The 19,997-nt window shown below is 38.2% G+C and overlaps 1 protein-coding gene across 2 annotated transcripts; it reads left to right on the forward strand.

Moving 5' to 3' along the window:
- The first annotated feature begins 499 nt into the window (after nt 1-499).
- LOC105929420 (beta,beta-carotene 9',10'-oxygenase) lies at nt 500-17,168 on the forward strand. 2 transcript variants are annotated; one of them, XR_004931936.1, is made up of 13 exons: nt 500-687; nt 6,291-6,480; nt 6,569-6,780; nt 7,257-7,372; nt 8,860-8,962; nt 9,107-9,235; nt 9,338-9,498; nt 9,586-9,753; nt 9,999-10,136; nt 10,872-11,054; nt 13,436-13,546; nt 14,905-15,492; nt 15,582-17,168. XR_004931936.1 is itself a non-coding variant. In XM_036143216.1 (12 exons), exons 1-12 carry the CDS (start codon nt 660-662, stop codon nt 15,019-15,021), a joined length of 1,656 nt encoding a protein of 551 aa, XP_035999109.1. In that variant the 5' UTR covers nt 500-659; the 3' UTR covers nt 15,022-17,168. The 2 variants fall into 2 exon arrangements, 1 of the variants encoding a protein (XP_035999109.1); XM_036143216.1 differs by having other exon boundaries at nt 14,905-17,168.
- Nucleotides 17,169-19,997: the final 2,829 nt, after the last annotated feature.

Consider the following 19,997-nt stretch of genomic DNA (forward strand, 5'->3'; position numbering starts at 1 on the left):
CTTTGAAACATCTGGTACATCGGTTCCTGCTTTAAAGACAGGTAACCAAGAGGATCCTAAGGAACCACTAACGACACAAACTGTGACCTTGAACCCATTTAAATGCAGAAATTTATGCCCTATCATATATATATAACATGGAAAACTGTGTATATCTTTACAAGACAAGGCAAAATAAAGCTATAAAGCGCACGTTTCACTTTAACAGCCTGACAGTACAGCGGAGGGAAACCCTTTGAAGTAACGTATTAAATAACAGCTGACTACTGTTGCAACCCTGCAACATATGATACCTCTCCAGAACCAAGATATTTTAAAGGTTTCATTTTCTCGGATCAAAATAAGTTTCCAGCCTCACAGTTTTTGATGGTTCTGTATAAATAGCTGTGGTAGAAAATGTTCCTCCTCCACACATTGCAGATTTTAATCATTTTCTTTTTTTTTAACAAAAAGCTCCACTTTCCCTTTGCTCGCCATCTTTTCTACGCCGCACGCTTAGCTGACGTTACACAACAGCGCACACAGCTGAGCTGAGCTGAGCTGACATGAGGAGGAGGAGCGACTTTGCAGCATACAAGAGCCTTCCCCCGCAGTGATGAAGCTTTCATAATCAGACAGGTCGCAGATATACAGGAGAGAGTCAGCACACATCCACCCCGATGGCTCCTGTGAAAGTGGTGAATCCAGGTAGGCTACATGCTTGTTTTATTGTAAAAAAAAAATAAAATAAAAAAAAAAATGAAAGGAAGCAGTTGTTCACCTGCTGGTGCTATTACAGTGACATCGAGATGGCTGCTTGAACACTGATCTTAAATTAGAGCCATGCTCAGTCTAATTTTAATAACCTTTGTTTATACATATGCTGCAAATCAGTTTAGGGTTTTCTTCTGTGGACTAATGTAATTATGAGCACCATGCAGAACACAATGTTCTCTCTGCAGCTAAAGTCTGAGAGTATCAGGTTTCATTTTTATTCACTGTGTTTTGTTTAAAAGCAATAGTGCCTCTTTAGCACTTCTCCTAAACTAAATGTAGAACTAGAGGCATGAGGACACCGTCCTTCTCAGCTGGACTGTTTTCACTTTTTCATTGATTATATAAAGCTGACTCTCAAGGGGCCATCTGGCCACCGTACACTACAGCTGTTTGAACTGACAACCGCACACGGAAGTGACAGCAGGAAGCTCAAAACTTTATGTTAGCGCAGTAGTATCAAAAATGTCCATGCATTCTGACTGTATATCAGAAATAGAAGTGATATTACATTTTATGCATGTTTGGATAAGTGTACACAGACATCTACAGCAGTTTCTAACACCATCCAATGCTTTGAACCCTGTTAAGAGCTATTTTTCCCCCCTCAGGTTGGGCATATTCGGACCAGTTTTCATCCTTGTAAATTGCAGGATTTGGCTGCATCAGAAGGAATTTTAGAGCACTGTGTCTGAAGCACAGAAATTAAATTCACAACGGTTGTAGTCTTTCAGTGTACACAGATGGAGAGTAACGGGGGGATGTTTTGCTGTTGAGGTTTTTAACAGAAGCAACTAAGTGTGTGATGGTTTAGTGACTAAGGAGGCCATTTAATCTTTAACTCCTCCGTGGCTTATTTCACATACTGGAAAATCTGGGTACACATTCAGGGAATATCTGAATATACTGAAGCCCAAAATTGACATGACAAGCACCTTTCCCAGCAACAACCTGAATACATGTGTTCTAGTGAGGGACAGCATGTGCAGCACATTGCTCTAAACAATGAAGCTGTTGTGGGCCAGCAAATGCTCCTCTTGTGTTAACGCATGTCCACAGACCGCTCAACTAAGTTTATTAGATCTGAGTGAAATATCAAATATAGACTGCTGATATGCATTAGAGACATTTTTTGACTAAACATCCTCACTAGATATTCAGGGTTTTATTAGAAAAACAGAGTACCTTAGAGGCTGGGAATTGTGGTGTTCTCACATTAATAGATGGTATTAATCTCTATGTTGTTTACACAGCCAGTTTATGGTTTAATTGAATGTTTCAGGAAATCAGCTGATTGAGTTTAGATTCCCACGGCTTAAATCCTGTTTAGGCGGTACCTAGGTAACATTGGCGTAAGCTATGTCATCTGATGCCACTTCAGCAAAGTTTGCAATGTAAAGACTACAACACATTTCAAAGAAATATGGTAACATCTTCATGGCCAGATGTTCAGGAAGCCACTTATGTTCATTCTCAAACACTCCAGTACCTCTAGCTGTGCTGCTCCAAACCCAGTGTGGTTCCATTTTCTTTTAAAATGTAGGTTTTCCCCGAAATCAGAAGATTCGCTCCAAGCAGCAGCAGGACTCTACATACAAAGCATGGAAAACATTAGCAGCAAGTGTTGCTTATGTCCACACTGCACAAGATTCACTCCCAGTGCACAAATAAAATTGTCAGGTATTTGTTTTTTGTTTTCATTTTATTTACATGCTAAATAGGACCAGAAATATCTTTATCTTATTCAAAAGCAGACTTGAGTCCACCCATTTATAAAACTTGGCAGAATAAAGGGCTTTTTGAAGAAAGGATTACAATTAAATTCATTTATATAGGGCCAATTCACAACACATGCCATCTCAAGGCACTTTACAAAGCCAAATTCAATCCTGTCATACAGACAGATTGGTCAAAAGTTTCCTATCCAAGGAATCCCAGCAGATTGCATCAAGTCTTGACAAGCAGCATTCACTCCTCGGTAAAGAGCATCGAGCCACAGGGTCGTCTGCATTGTTCATGGCTTTGCAGCAATCCCTCATACTGAGCATGCGTGACGCAACAGTGGAGAGGAAAACTTCCCTTTAACAGGGAGTAAAAACCTCCAGCAGAACCAGGCTCAGTGTGAACAGCCATCTGCCTCGACCAACTGTGAGTTACAGAAGACAGAGCAGAGACATAAAAAGCACAGAAGCACACACTGATCCAGGAATCCTTTCTATGTTATATGGTAAGAGCGGATGATTTTCCTCCCCTGGATAGTGTCAATGCTGACAAAACACCAGACCAGGTGTATGTACTACAAAAAGAAAAAAGACAAAGAACAAAAAGTGAAAAGTTGAAATAACAACAAACAATGCATATTTGGTAGGAGAACAGTAGGAGAATTCAACAGAGTGAGAAAAATAGACCCTGATGTCCTCCAACAGCCTAAGCCTATAGTAGCATATCTACAGAGATAGCTCAGGGTAACCTAAGCCACTTCAACTATAAGCTTTGTCAAAAAGGAAAGTTTTAAGCCTAGCTTTAAGAGTAGACAGGGTGTCTGCCTCAGCCACAATATAACAAATAAAATTAGGTCGTTTCTGCCAGTTTGGTCCAAGTTCCTTCATCCATTTCCCCCCTAGTGAAAGCCTTTTGAAATAACTATTTTGCAAATAAATAGATAATGTTCTTTTGCCGAGCCATTCAGTCTTGTGACATTAGTGCATCTAAGCTGCCAGGGCTGTTACTTTGATAGACAGGTATCATGATTTAATCTGATAGAATGAAGACTGATAAAGAAACAGATGATTGGCCATGGGCCAAGGGAGCTGCACCCTTAAGAGAATCTTTAAGTGACCAATTATTGACCAGCATGGAGTCACATGGAAGCCAAAGGCTTAATGCTGCATTCCATTTACCTCGGAATGGTGTATGACCTGAGTTAACATCATTCCAAATAACCTGACCTAACCCTAACCCTTAGCATAGTAAGAGAAGTCGGGATGCCAATAAGGCGACGGCCTGGGATCTGTTGTTTTGTTCGTAGTACCTCCCACAAATGCCATTTAGATCTGTACTTTCCACATGCAAACACCACTTTCAATTTGTTCTGTTCAGAGTTGCTGCTGCTACATGTAACATTGATTTTAGACACACTCCTACAACTGTGTCTTGTACTGTTGCTGATGGAAGGATTTGCCATGTCAGATCCGAAAATTGGCCCGGAAAGATTTCTACGTCTTTCCGAGTGGGTAGTCCCGCTTTAGGGGCAGTTCGAGTTGATTCTTTCAACTCGAAAGTCTGAATTTCCGGGTTCTGACTGTTACTGGAACATAAAAACACAGAACATAAAAACATACTCATTTAGTTCCCACTCCCACTTCAAGCGTTTGTGTCTGAACCAAAAACGTTTCGAGCCAATCATGTTGCAGTAATATGGTTTAAGGAAGAACGTAACCCTGTGACTAAAGCAATTGCTCCCAAGCCCACGGCCGAACCAGCGTAAACATGGCAGAGCAGGAGGATGCATGCGTAGCTGCTGCTCTCACATCTGTTTTGCAAGAATCCACAACTTCATCTTTGAAAGAAGAACAGCAAGAAGTGCCATGACCAGAGTAACTTGCTGTAGTTTCTCGTGACGCCTGCTGCATACATTTTAATTTGATACAGTAATTGGCTAAAACCAACCTTTGGTAGGTGGGTACCAGGTGTTGCTTCACCCAATCAGCTCCAAGAGTTCTGCTAAATGTCTCTCCTTTCCCCAAACGGATCCAATAGCCGCAATCCCAGATTGATAACATGTAAAATGTAGAGTGGTACACACTATGAATCGGTCTGGCCAGGTTAAAAGTTTAGACACTATGAAGAAAAATTTATTGAGGCTTTAAGTTGTAATGATATTCATTTTGTTAACAATCACGTGTAAACTAAATAAAAAGGTTTGTGCCAATAGTCTGTAAATCCATCCAGAGCTGCTGGTCTAGGCTTCCACTAAATCAGACCCATGACTTTTGCTAAATTAAAGGATGTTAATCTGTCTCAAATAAAGACATTCCATCTTTTATCACTTTTAAAGCTAAGTGTATCTGTATTGCTGTCCTAAAACAAAACAGTTATTCAACATTTATATTTACTTATTTAGCAACCAAGCTGTCATTTTTCAAGACACTGGTCACCAATATGTTCTTTCAATAAAAAATGAGAGTTTTTTCAGCTAAGATTTCCTTTTCCTTCGAATAATGCTAAGTTTTGTCTCTCTCGGGGTTGTTTGAAAATAAATGCATGTCAGGCTGAAAAGGCCATTTCCCAATCTGTTTTATAGAGGTGGATTGTGCAAGCAGCCTATCACTGATCTAATAAACAGAACTATTGATTTTTCTTGAAAACTTTTGTAACCATATTTCCTGGAAAATTAAGTTTGTCATTTATTACTACATAACTTTAACTTTTTTGGAGAGCATTCGAGAACAATAAAATCAGTGTGGAATTGCCTTTTACAAAATGCTTTCATTCAAATCTAACAAATCTGAAATACACATTTTACATATCACTGTAACAATTATCTAAATATCTTTTGCTTTACTCAAATTTTAGAATTTCATTAAAGTTAAATGTTTATAGAATTGAATTTATTTGTCGTTTAAGTACATAGTCTATGAGAAATAATGTGCGTTAGTTATGCATTCAGATATGAATGGATTTTGTACTGCGCAGAAGCGTACAAACTTTGCAGATGGATGTTTTCTTTAAGTCACCCTGCCAGTATTTAAGAGACTTCCTCTGCTTTTTGAACTGCATTTATTATTCTTTTAATATTGGTTTTAAAAAAAAAACAACTATCCAGTTGTTCAATATAAAGCAATGTATAGTAAATGTTGAAATGCTAAAAGCTAAAAGAAAATTAGCAATAAGCAACAACATTCAAGACAAATTGTCAACCATGTATGCACACACTCACTTTTAAGGTCAATTTAGATAGACTAATTAACGTGCATATTTTTATAATTGACTACTTACCAAGTAGTCAATTATTATTATTATTATTATTATTATTATTATTATTATTATTATTATTAGTAGTAGTAGTAGTAGTAGTAGTAGTAGTAGTAGTGGTAGTAGTAGTAGTAGAAACAGCTGCAGTAGTAGTAAAAGTAATAGTAATAGTAGAACTAGTAACCTCACTATGACAGGATATACCAGAGCTTCTGGTGTCACAATGAATTTAAAATAGCAGGAGTAATAGCACAGCAATTCACAACAAATGTCTCAGAGCACTAATAGATAAACAAATCTGACTTCCACACACAATTATACAATTATATCAATCTAATCTTTAAAAAATTAACTTAATGACATATAGTCCAGTTCTAATATAGTTATATAATTAGGTAGACACGTTATAAAAATTGTGTTTATAGGGTTCGTTTGTGAAATGGTGTCTTCTAAGCTCACCCAGCTGTTGAAATAATTTAATTGTTCTGAGCAAGCATGTGGCGACAGTAGAGCGGAATGACTCCTTTCATAGTATAACTAAGATACTTGTGTGTTTCTTACAGATGAGGCGGAGCCTACTAATAATACCAAGATCAACATACTTAGTGGACTGGAGAGTATCGCTTCTCTTTTGAGCACAGCAGAGGAAACCCCTGAACCAATCTCTACCACAGTTCAAGGCAGTATCCCAACCTGGATCAATGGTAACTTCCTTCGCAATGGACCAGGGAAGTTTGAATTCGGAAACACACAGTAAGTATGGAAATCAGCTCAGTAGGCACCCCTTCTTGTTCAAAACGTGTTTCTGAACATCCATCCTGACATTCGTTTTGGCTGATAGCTACAACCACTGGTTTGATGGGATGGCCCTGCTCCACCAGTTTAAGATCCAGAAGGGCCAGGTGACGTACATGAGCCGCTTCCTGCAGAGCGACGCCTACAAGAAGAACAGCGAGGTGGACCGCATCGTGATGTCAGAGTTTGGTACCCTGGCGATGCCTGATCCGTGCAAAAACTTCTTCCAGAGGTTTCTCTCTCGCTTTGAGATGATGGGTGAGCAGAGTGGGTGGAGCGCCATATAATGTTTGACAGAGCGTGGAGGAGAAAGAACAGATTGTACTTCTTCGTTATTATGCAGGAATGTTGCTCAGTTTGAGTTTTTCCTTCTTTTTTTCCCCGAGTTGTTTGAGGATCTGAACAAAGCCCAGATTTTTATTCTTTAAAAAAGATTATGTTTGAGAAAAGAGATAAAAAGAGATGAGATGCTCAGTTTATGGAATGTCCATCAAGTTGAGGAATAACTTATGTTTGTGAAAACCCATCTGTACTCCAGCTGTGTTGGAGGCAAGCCTTTTAGGGAATTCTGTCAAGGCCACAGTTACGTAATGAAATACAGCAGGAAGTCAGGGAGGAGAAAATGTTTTACATAACCAGCAAACTCTACAGAATAACTTAAGACTAAAAAACAGTTTTATGCAATACAGAAGTACTTTTTAAAAGCTAACGTAATGCTTTTTTCTCTGTTACAGAACCTACAGACAATGCAAGCGTGAGCTTTGTGAAATACAAGGGTGACTACTATGTCAGCACAGAGACCAATTTCATGCACAAAGTGAACCCAGAAAACCTGGAAATGGTGGAAAAGGTACAATCACAGACATCACGAGGAATCCGGTAGTGATTCCTCTATAAATATTGTATAACCGTTTTTTTCTGTCATGTGGGGCAGATTTAGCAGAGATGATCCTCTTTTTCTGCCTCCCATTCATGGGAAGTGGTTGCATCCAAGATGGCTGTAAGCAAAACATGTCATTTGTGGAAAATGAAAAGTAAAAGAAAAATTTATTAGAGAACAAGGAGTATTATGAAGACAGAGGTACACAGCAGACAGGTCAGTTGTGGAGAAGTTATAGCAGGATTGGATTATAAAACTATATCCCAAATCTTGAACATCTCATTAAGCACTGTTCTTGTTGCCAAGCCACACAAGAAGACTGTTTATCAGAGAAAGCTCCAACAAGCCTATGGTAACTCTGGAGGAGCTCCAAAGATCCGCAGCCACCCTCCACCCCCACCCCAACTTCTAGCACCATTTCGTCCACGAGCACAGGTGGCTGATGCAGATGGAAGATTTTAGTTTTTAACTTGGACAAAAATATTACAGAAAAGTTTAAATCTTCCAACTGAAAATGTTAAATACAACACAAAGTTTTCATCTTTTAATAAATACACTTTTGACATTCTCTTTAATTTCATAATTGTAAATAGAACCACATCTATCCAATGACATTTGATTACTCAAATGCTGACTTTGGTGCATTAAAATCTGCTTTGAATTAAATTATAAGAAATTGGCTAATTACAGCAAGTGTGTTCAAATAACTATTGACCCAAAAACTGTTCTTATATTGCTAGATCAAAGTCTAGCAATATACTGAAATGAAATTACTCAAAATATTTTTGCAAACTGGATGACGACAAATAAACAAAACACTTTTTTTTAACCTTTGACTCAACAGGGATTTGCACATTCATTTCCTGCAGAATCTCTGACTAATTTATTTAAAATGATCACATTTTTTAGAGCAGGTAAAAATCAACACAATATTTTCATTAATGTTTTTAATTGTATTCATTTTCTGGCCCTCGAGTTCCTTTGAGCTGACAATTTTGCCACATGTACTGAAATGTTTTGACACCCCTGGTTTAGGTAAAAGCACATGCATTGTTAGAAAAGCCCATTCAAAGTCCAGACTTAAATCCAAATCAGAGTGAGTGTCAAGACTTAAAAAACTTCTGTTCACTGATGGTTTTTAACTTAATTTAACTGAGCTTGAACTAAGAGTTAGAAAAAATTCACTTGTATGTTCTATGTATTTTTTGGGGGCATGAGGCATATCCTAAAATGCTTGCAGCTGTAATTGTTGTGAAAATTGGTTCTACAAAAGCATGACATGTTGAAAACCACAATTACACACTACTTTGTCTACCTACCATGTGAACTTCCCCAAAGCATAAAAGTGTCTGTACTATTGAGCAAGGCATTATATTACTGACAACACTGTACTAAAAGTATTTCACTGCACTCTGTTATGACATGTCGAAATCAGTCCTGTTCTTTCTGTTTTACAGGTTGATTGGAGCAAGTTCATTGCTGTGAATGGAGCCACTGCTCACCCACATTATGACCCAGACGGCACCGCTTACAATATGGGTAACTCCTACGGAAGCAAAGGTTAGGCCAGTTTGTTAGTTAAGAACACATTAATGGGTTTTATTGGCTTTTGCCACTGTTTTATATCCTGTTTTTTTCCGAAAAGGTTACATTAACATGAATCGTATTCTGAAGCCAATTATATCATTATCGCTTCTGTTTCAGGAGCAATGTACAACATCATCAGAGTACCCCCCGAGAAAACGGAAAGCAATGAAACCCTGCAGGGCGCCAAAGTCCTTTGTTCAATTGTTCCAGCAAACAAGTCCCATCCCTCCTACTACCACAGCTTTGGTAAACCAGTCCTTCTTGTTACCGCTCCTTTTATGTCTTTTTTTTTTATTTGCTGCTTGCAGCGCTAAAGCTTACCACCTCTCTCCTTCTGTCTGTTACTAGCTATGTCCGAGAACTATGTGATTTTCATCGAGCAGCCAATTAAGATGGACCTCCTGAAGATAGTCACATGCAAAATAAGAGGAAAGGCTTTGAACAAGGGAATATATTGGGATCCAAAGCAGGAAACCGTCTTCCATCTTGTTGACAAGCGCACAGGAGAGGTCAGATGAGATTCGGTTATCCGAGAGTTAAAGTATAAACCACAAAGTTCCATTTTTACTTTCATGATTTCGTATATTGTTCTGTAGGTCACCCCCATGAAGTACCACACCAAAGCCATCTCCACCTTCCATCAGATCAACGCCTTCGAGGAGGACGGCTTCCTCATGCTGGATATGTGCTGCGCAGATGGCGGCCAAGCCATCGGCAACTACCTTATCCAGAATTTACGCAAGTCAGGAGAGGCACTAGATGAAGTCAGTAAAATTATTTAACTAGACAGTCATACTTTGAGTTGAGCAAACTATTTTGTCCTTTCAAATTATCACAATCAGCTTTATTCAGTTTGCACACCCAAACTAGGAATTTGTCTTCGGTTTCACTTTGCTCTCAGTTAAGACATTTATATAGAGATATATGAAATAATTTTATTTTACCAAACATACGGTGTATCTTATATAAGGTTAACTACAACAGCCATACTCCTCTGTGATCTTCCCAGGTGTATAACACCACTGACAGGACTTTCCCTCGGCGGTTTGTTCTGCCCTTAAATGTGACCGATGACACGCCGACAGGCCAGAACCTGAACACCCGGCCTTCCAGCAGTGCGACATGCGTCAAAATCAGTGCCGACAAGGTGAGAGGGATTCCCAGTGCTTTGCATAGACATTAATTCCCTTATTAATGTTCTTCCATGTTGTTATGGTACAAACACAAACTTTGGGGCATTTTATTAGGACTTTAGGAGGCAGGGTGCATCATTTTTGATTGGAAATCTCCAAGTAAATTGGTTAAGAAATGTGGACGTTCTTTTGTTTATCTATCATAACAGAGACACCACTGTTTTCTGCAATCTTAATACACCTCAACAAACTGTTGTTTAGACTCTCAGATTAGATGGAGAGTCTCAGAAAGGCAATATTCAAATCTGACTATCCATCCATCCATCAAGGGATTGTGGGGAGGGGGGCAAGGTTAATCTAACCACAGATTCTAAAATGTATTTAGGTCTGAACTTTGACATTTGTTTTAGAATACATTTTTACAGTTATTTATCGTTCAAACTCCGATTAGTATTAGTTACAATACTTGCAAGATGGCAACACTAGCTTTTGAATGCCTCCCTTGTCACAATGGTCTGGGCTTTATTAAAGAAAACTGTATTTCTACCAAAGTTTGAAAGACTGTTTAATTTTTACTTAACACATATTAGTAATAACTCACACAATAAAAGCAAAAACATTTCAGTCTAAGGTAATGAATATTAAATATAACAATGAAATAAAGATGTGTGTAACTCCGGCATGGAATTTGATTGTAGCCAAATGTTTCTGTTTGTCAGCAGTCAGATGATCTTGTCTTTTCTCCACAGGTGTTCTGCCAACACGAGGATCTCCATGGAGATGACCTATACAAGTACGGTGGCCTGGAGTTCCCTCAAATCAACTACAGCAGATTTAACACCAGACCGTATCGTTACTTCTACGGCTGTGGCTTCAGACACATGGTGGGAGACTCCCTGCTCAAGGTGGACTTGAAGGATAAGACACTAAAGGTGTGTGGAGTGTTGTCACAATGGTGCTGAATAACTAGCTGAAAAGTTTACCAACTGAGTAGTGTTTTTTTCAACGATAATGGTAATAAAAATACTTTTCTTAGCATTTACAAACTAAATCAACATATAATTTGCATAATAGACTTGCACTAATCGTTCCTTTTTGTCCAGTCATTTAATTCATCATTAGGTTGCAAACGACATTCTTTTTTGTCATGTTATTTATATAAAAATGCAACATTGAATTTAAAGCAGCTCCATGTAACTTTTGATCGAAGTATTAGCTTAATTTGAGATATATTAAATTATTTCTCAGTTCAATATAGAGCCATTGGCTCATATGGATGCTCTGTGATAGGTGCCTATGTGACTTGAGAGGTGCAGAGTTGGTCATGTGACCTAGAGCACCGCTTTATAGCAGTCTGAGCTCCCATTAGACACGAGAGCTAACCTTACATGCTTCTAATTTTCTTATCCTGGGGTGAATGTGGCCTTTCTTTACAAGTAACTCCGTGACTTCTGAATCTGCTCGTCCAAAGTGATCCACTATTAGATTTGAAAACACGGAGGGAGAATGTTTAATTTTGCAACCGAGCATTGTTACCAGTGGCCCTGGAAATTGCAGGGCTGGTGCCCTAGTGGCTAAAAGTTACTCAGTGCTGCTTTAAAAAAAAAAAAACTGGGTAATATACAAGATTACAAGAATTGATTATATTTACAACACTGTAGTGAGTTGTTTGTAACAAAGTCCTTTATGGCAATTACAACTTCAAGACATCATCTGTATGGAGAAACTGGTCAAATATATTGTTCAGGTGTTATTTTGACCCATTTTTCCACTCAGTCTTTCGTAAGAATTTTAGGGCTAGGGATCCTTTCTATGCACTCTGATCTTTGGATCCTTTCACAAATTTTCATTGTGATACAAGGCGTGATTTATTGGGTCCTTATTTCTCTGAAAGCAATGAAATAGTTTAGTTCATCTGACTAGACTATGTTCTTGCAGTATTTCTAACTGGCAAAAACCTTGTGCAGCAAAGTTTAAAATGTCAAACGCAGTTTTCCTTCAAGAGTGGAGTCTTTTGTAGTGAGACCACATAGAGGCCATTGCAGTTTAGAGCTTTACTTACCATTTTCATGGGAATAAAACTGTACCCGGCAATCTTTGCCTCTATGTTCTTTCCACATCCATAACGTGGCTCCAGCAGTGCTCACTGGAACAATCAGAAGTTTAGAAGCGAAGCTATTACTATTACCATTAGCGTTTTTTTTTTTTGCAACAATAGGACTTTTTGTGAAGTCCTATTGTCACATAGCTACGTAGCAAAATTGCCACCAAAAAGCCTATGATGTTCAGTCACTTAAATAGCCCCCCCCCCACCCCCGCCCCCCCTCACTCGGGTCCCTTATTTGAACTGCAGGAAGTTGTCCCACCTCAAGATGCATAAATGTACCAAGTTGCTGCAATGCCATTGGCTGATTCACCATTTGTATTATATAAGCAATTGAAAAGATTTGAATAACAAAATTCACCATAATCCACTGAAGTGAAAACTACACATATTTATAATATAGAATGTATGATAATACATATAAAAAAACCTAATTCTCAGGCTGAAACAAATATTATTCTTTTTGGAGTTTTTTTTTACAACAAGCCCCAGATTGTTTCTTCTTGGTGCTGCACGGTGGCACAGTTGGCAGCTATGTTGCCTTGGAGCAAGGAGTCTATATCTTCTCCCTGTGCATGTGTGGATTTGCTCTGATTACTCCGGCTTCCTCCCACAGTCCAGTTACATGACCGTAAGGTTAATGGGTTAATTTGAATTTCCCTTTTTTTTGTCATTTGTGTCTCTGTGTTACCCTGTGATGGACTGGTCAATTGTCCATGGTTTATCCAACCGCTTTCCTAATGACCACTGGAGAAAGGCACCATCATCTAATAGAGCAGGGGTCACCAACATGGAGCCCAAGGACCACATGTGGTGCCCTCAACCCATTCTAAAAGTAGCACAGCACAAAATTGAGTTTCATAAAACTTGTTGGAGATCAGACACATGAGTAAAGCAACAATCTTCAAAGCTCATGTCCAGGTTTGCATCTGTTTCTCAAGTGATGGCTAGTTTACTTTTTCACGTTTTGCCGAAGACCAGAGGAGGTTCTGAATCGAGGCAAAGTTTAATCAACTGTTGAAAAGTGTCTAAATAAATATAAAGTATTTTAAAATGACTAAAATGTACAAAAAAATATAAAATATGTCTGACATGTTGGATTAGTAATTTGACATGTAGAATATGCAATATAATATGAATTACAGTGTTTTTAGCAGCCAACGTCAAAGAAACACTGAGGTGTAATGTGTGGAACATGAATGGTTGCAGGTCTGGCATCAGAAGGGTTTCTACCCATCAGAGCCGGTGTTTGTGCCGTCGCCTGATGCTGTGGAGGAGGACGATGGAGTCATCCTGTCGGTGGTCCTCACACCCTCACAGGTAAAACTCTCCTGATCGGGCCTGATGTTCTGAAACAGCCACATGGAGAAAAGTGCAACACTTTCTCATGAGGTTTGCAGCTAAAATGCTGCTCATTGTAAGGTGATATAAACTATATGATTGCATTTCTATTTATAAAAATGTGTAACTGGCTAACTTTTGGGGTTTTGTTTTAAGCTTGCATGTTTACTTTTCAAGAAAAAACAAAACATGAGTTTTATAACTGATTTGCCTTTGATCAGGGCTTCAGGATTTCCAAACAGCTTGTAATATTAGCCATTATTTGGTTTTTAATCATTTAATGTTTTAATCATACTTTAATTCATCTGTTCTGTTTTTGTGACACAATTAGTGATTTTTATCTGCTGAATTATTCTATATAACTGAAATGTACTTAAGTAATTGCTACGTCTGCCTAAGTTGTGTTCTAAGAGTTGGACATAAGACATAAAACTACCAATTATTTAATTATAAGAGAAGCATATTGATAAATATTCCTAGATGAAATCATACAAAGTGTTTTTTTTATCTTATTTTATTGATAGATTTCCTTGCAAGACAAACCAAGGTCATGTTTGTATGAAAATATTGGAGTAATTAAATTCTGCTGTTCCTGCTGACTCAGCATACATTTTTTTTTACCATTGCTTAAGCACGATTTTTCAGAATATTGCTTGGAATTTCACTACACTCAATTAGCACAACCACATACACAATACGCAGAACACCTCAGATCTTGTGCAAAATGAAACATTCTTGTAAAAACCATACACACATTTATTAAAAAAAACATTTGAAACACACATTTCATAATTCTTCATTCTGTATGTGTTTAACTTAAGACACTTTCAGCAGTTCTGCCTCTCAGTGATTATATTTCTGCGAGAGAAGTACACAGAGAAAGTGAAAATATACAACATGGTACATTTACCAAACAACACAAGATCAGTGCTGTGGGCTACTGGAAATATGATTTATTTCGCTTCATACAACCAACATCAGTCAGCATGGAGAATGACAACAAAATATATCCAACACTAAGTCCAGAAAACAGAACATTCTGTATCACCAGTAAAAAGTGTTGTAAAGTAAAAGAAAAAACAAAAAGAAATCTGAATAACATAGTACAGTAAATACTAAAACTAGTAGAGAATACTAGTCTTTCTCTTCCTTGGCCTCTACCTGCGCCTCCTCTGCAGAGTGATTTGAAATGGGACTGAAGGGTTATTCTTACCTCTGCTCTCAAAAGATAGACTAAAGTAGTTGTTAGAGGGCTCTTTTTTTGTTTGTTTGTAGACTTTGGAGAACTTTGCATTAGTTGTCCTTGACCTGCCTGTTTTTATTCATCCTCTCTACAGGATAAGGGAACCTTTCTCCTCGTTTTGGAGGCAAAGACCTTTGAGGAGCTGGGAAGAGCCAATGTGCCTGTTAACATCCCTTATGGCTTCCATGGTGCCTTCTCTGCCTCTGCATAAACCAGAGCCTGCTATAATAAGACAATTAAAGTTGCTGAATATATCACAGTTGGCCTAAGTTAGGTATTAAGCAACAAATAAACACCATATTCCTCATGCTACCAAGTTACCGTTACAATATACGCTCACTTTATTAGATGCACCTTATAGCACCCCTGTTTGCATTCAGAACTGCTTTAATTCTTCATGGCAGATGTTCAACATGGTGTCTGATACATTCCTCATGGATCTGTGCCCATAGTGACGTGATGCTGACTGAACATCCATGATGAAAATCTTGTTAAATGTAGCAGCTGAAATCAAGACTCATTGGATGAGGCAACGTGTTGCTATTTTAATTTTTTTTTTTTTTCATTTTAATAAGCAGGTGTGAATTGTTACCTCAGTTTTTTTCTGTTCTTAGCTGTCAGGAGTGGCACCCATTGTGGTTTTCTGCTGCTGTAGCCCCTCTGCGTCAAGGTTCAATTTGTGGTACGTTCAGAGATGCTATTTTTTTGTATACCTTGGTTGTAAGAAGTAGCTATTTGAGCTACTGTTGTCTTTCTATCATCTCAAACCAGTCCAAGCATTCACCTGTGACCTCTGAGATCAACAAGACCTTTTCATCGTGACAACTATCCATCAGTGGATCTTTTCCCTGTAGGGGACCCTTCGCTGTTAGTAAGGGAGATGGTTGTGGGTGAAAATAAGAGTAGATTTGTAGTTTCTGATGCAAGCCTTAACTGCCACCAAAAAGCCTATGATGTTCAGTCACTTAAATCCCTTCCCTGCCTGCCCCCCCTCACTCGGGTCCCTTATTTGAACTGCAGGAAGTTGTCCCACCTCAAGATGCATAAATGTACCAAGTTGCTGCAATGCCATTGGCTGATTCACCATTTGTATTATATAAGCAATTGAAAAGGTGTACCTAACAAAGTGGTTTATGAGTGTATGTTTAATGGGGCTCGAAAGGGCACAGGATTTTGCAATGCATTGTGGGATGCAGCCGCCATTTTCCGGAGCAACTTGGTTTTTGTTTACATTGCCGATTCGGTTGCTTGCTGTGAGAGATAGAGAGGCAAAGTGCCTAAAAATGGACCACACTAAAAAGATAAGCGATGGAGTGTACCGAGACAAGCTAGATGGCGTTCCGAAGGTTCGTTATCGTGAAAAAGTCTCTAGTATATGTGGGATTGATTAATATGAACATGATAAATGGACAGAAGGTTTACATGACCTGCCACTGCCCACTCACAAGCTAAACTTGTTTTCTATATTATTACATGAAACAGCATAGCAAGCTTTGAGAAACACACATGCTCATTACTAGTTTTAAATGCCTTCAGTTATAATGAAATATCATAGATAACCTCCATGTAGTGAGGACAATTGATGATGTAATGTCTAAATTAATCTCCTATGCCGTGGAGGATCTCCTTTTCTCCCACTGTTTTTTGTAGCCTCAGCTGGCTAGGCTAGCGCTAGCAGCCTGCTAAAAGCTCAACAAGCTTTGATTCAAACTTGACAGTCTGATAATGCCCTGAACACATACATGTATCGGGATATGGCGTTGAAAGGGAGCTTTGGTCATCTCACGGCTGCAATCCAGAGTCTATTCTGCATCTATTTGTTAGTTCAGAGATACGAGCTCCTTGGGTTTGATTCCATGCTGGTAAACCCTAAAATCACAACTGATTGTTGTTTTTCCCGAAGCGACCGTGTGAATGAGTGCAACAGCTAATGACACACGTTTGCACCATGTTTTTTACTTTTTAAAACCAGAAAGCAACCTGGTGCTCGGGTTTCCCCAGATGGAGTGTGGTTGTGACGTTGCCCTATCAAGCCCCAAACATTCACTTGTGTTACTGATTAAATGCAGAAATCATATTTTCTGCTTTCTCTGAAATTTTCCTCATCAACATATAGACTGAAATACATGCTAATCATTATAGTCTCCTTTTCTTTTCTTATCAAGCATGAACTCAAAAAGATTTCCTTGACGACACACCACAGTATTATTAAACCTGTGTGCATTACTATGGAATAAGCTGCCAAAGTCATTTTTTTAATAATATAACTACTTTACTATTTTGTACTCTAATATTTGTAAATCCTTTTATATTGCCTTTTGACAACGGTTTAATTAAATGTAACTTTTGTGAACTTCTGATGTGGTCTCTGTTCATCTGTTCTACACATAAATTGGTGTGTGTGTGTGTGTGTGTGTGTGCGTGCGTGTGTGTGCGTGCGTGCGTGCGTGCGTGCGTGCGTGCGCAAGATAATTTCATTTCAGTAAATTTATTCAATGAGGGAAAGGAAACTATCTAAATAAACCCAATAAACAATTGTTAAAACAGCTCTGTACCACAATTTTTGGAATAACAATGAATATTCAAATAAATAAATAAAAATTAAGTATAGTCCACTGTTTTTAAGCTCATATGCATTTCCACAAACTTTTTTTATGACTTCCTGTTTCCCTGAGGTGAGAATATGATATATGAGGTACCTCAGAGCTCCAAATATATGTAGTACACTTCAAGATGAGAAAGCTATTGGAACATAAAATAAAGTAAGGCTTTGTGACATAATGTTACGTTAAAACTGAAGTATTCCTTGTTTGTACATGCAATCTTGGCCAATACCTTTTAATCTGATACTGATCAAGATCTACAGCCAGAGCAATAGATAAAAGCAACTGGAAAAACAAAGCTGAGGTAGGATTTAAGTTTAAGGTGATGTTAAAAACCAGACAGGCAGGAGATAAAATGTAAGCCGGACACAGTGTTGCATTTAAAAGGTTTATTAATAACCCTCTGAAGGCCGAACTCTGCAGGTGCAAGCTGGTAACCAGGCAGTGATCAGAGCTGGCTTCCTCTCAGCAGAGGTGACAGGTAGGATGGCTGAGACTTGATCAGAGTCTGGAGGACATGCTTGGGTCATGCATGGTAGAGGAGAGACAGGCTGACATAAACCAGGGGCAAGGGAAAGCTCATAGGCAAGATGTGGTACTAATTCAGGTTGTGGTCTAGAAATCAAAAGCTTGATAGATGTCTGACAAGGGCAAGGCATGAAGGAAGGAAAAGCCAAAAAACATGAAATGGGGTCTTGGCGAAGTAATCTGACATATAGGAGCACTGGACATCTACTGACAAAGGATTTCAATAATCTGGCGGTTGTTAAACCAATGTAAGGTGCATTTATTGCCACCCACAACACTGGATAGTGGATAATCTCCTGATTGATTAAAGCAGCCCTGTGTAACTTTTAGCCACTAGGGGCACTAGACCTGTAACTTCCAGGTTTAGTGGCCCTGAAGGCCACTGGCAACACTGCACTGTAGCAAAATTAAACAGTCTCCCTCCGTGTTTTGGAATCTGATAGCAGACCACTTAGGACCAGCAGATTGAGAAGTCATCGAGTTAGTTATAAAGACAAGGTCACATCACGACTCTAGATTAAATCCTACATCCGAGAATCAAAAATATGTCTGATCAGGTGAGTTCCATATGTGTTTTGTTTTGTTGTTATGGCAGCCTGAGCTCAGGCTGCCATAACCTGAACCTCTAAGTCGCATGACCCATCTGATCGAATCCGATCTTCTCAAGTTACATATGCGGGTTTTTGAAAAGGGCAGCTCACATGTAGTATCTCAAATTAAGCCAATACTTGTACAATGCTACTTTTATAGGTGCTTTTTCACTCTGCTTAGAGCTGATAGCAGAGGTGTCAATAAGCATGGCACTGGTGATTTTAATATAAATTGCTTGTTACCATGTTTTCTACTGCCACTGAATACTCAAATTAAAGGATGGATTTCTTTTCTTTTTATTCTGTATTTTCCATTTGAGGTTATGCCACTATGATGCAGATGGATTGATTTTCAGGTTGTTTATATCTCTTTTCCAAGGTTGCCAATAAATGGGGAGGCTTAGTGAAATTCAGTTCCATAATTATGTGGCTTATGAAAGATTCAGACCGAGACAAGCAAAGCATTGGTACGCTAAATTGCTAAGTAGGGTCCTCACACCCAAGAGCGTCCCACTTCTCAGGTAAGATTTGTAATCAACAAATATAAAACAAGTTTAAAATTCTTTGAAATTTTGGATTTAAAAATCTGAAAAAATTTTAGTTGTAATTATAGAGAGGAAAATCTTAATATCTTGACAGGGACCTAAATAATCATGCTTTTAATTTTTTTTTATAACCTTTTAATTTTGTTGTGGAAATTGTGCTACATCTATGAGTCATTTACCATTGTCATTGTCATTCATTATGCAGTGCTGCTCCTTTTGTTACTGCTGAAATTATGGTTTGTGCACACTGTCATTACAAATCAATTTATATAACTTTTCACGCTGCTGAGGAGTGTTAAATGCACTACATTCAAAAATATATATTTTAACAGATTATTGTTATTTTGGTAAGTGATGGGAGCAACCAGAAGTGCATGACCAAACTAAATTCTGCTTAGGGCCTCCTCCACCCTTGGGCTGGTGCTTTAGACAAATGTTTTTCAGTGAATGAAATAACTGAACAAATGTGTCTAATCTAACCTAAATACTTCCCTCAATCATTGTAACAATTTGCTAATTTCACTCAGCATCTAAAAAGCTAAACTTTTACATTTCCCTTTTTTTCCCCAAAAGACATTCAAACTGCTGACAGCCTCATTAACCACACAGTAAGATTACACACATTTAGAGAAAGTACTTATTTAGTCAGTTATGCAAGGCTTAAAAATATCTGCAGTTCATAGAAATGCAGCAATGTTTAGTTTCATTAATTAGCAACATTTTATAAAAAGAATGATTTGGTCATACTGCTGCACTCAATTAGCAGAATAGTTTACAATAATTTAGAAAACTGCATTTTGTCATCACATTAAAAAACAATTATTCTTATAATTATGTGCATCAACTACAGAAACTATTTGTGTAGCTGTAGAACAAGCAACAACGTTAGTGAGTTTTGAATAAAGTGTTTAGAAATAAACA

The sequence above is a fragment of the Fundulus heteroclitus genome, chromosome 11, assembly GCF_011125445.2.
Source record: "Fundulus heteroclitus isolate FHET01 chromosome 11, MU-UCD_Fhet_4.1, whole genome shotgun sequence".
Lineage (NCBI taxonomy): Eukaryota > Metazoa > Chordata > Actinopteri > Cyprinodontiformes > Fundulidae > Fundulus > Fundulus heteroclitus.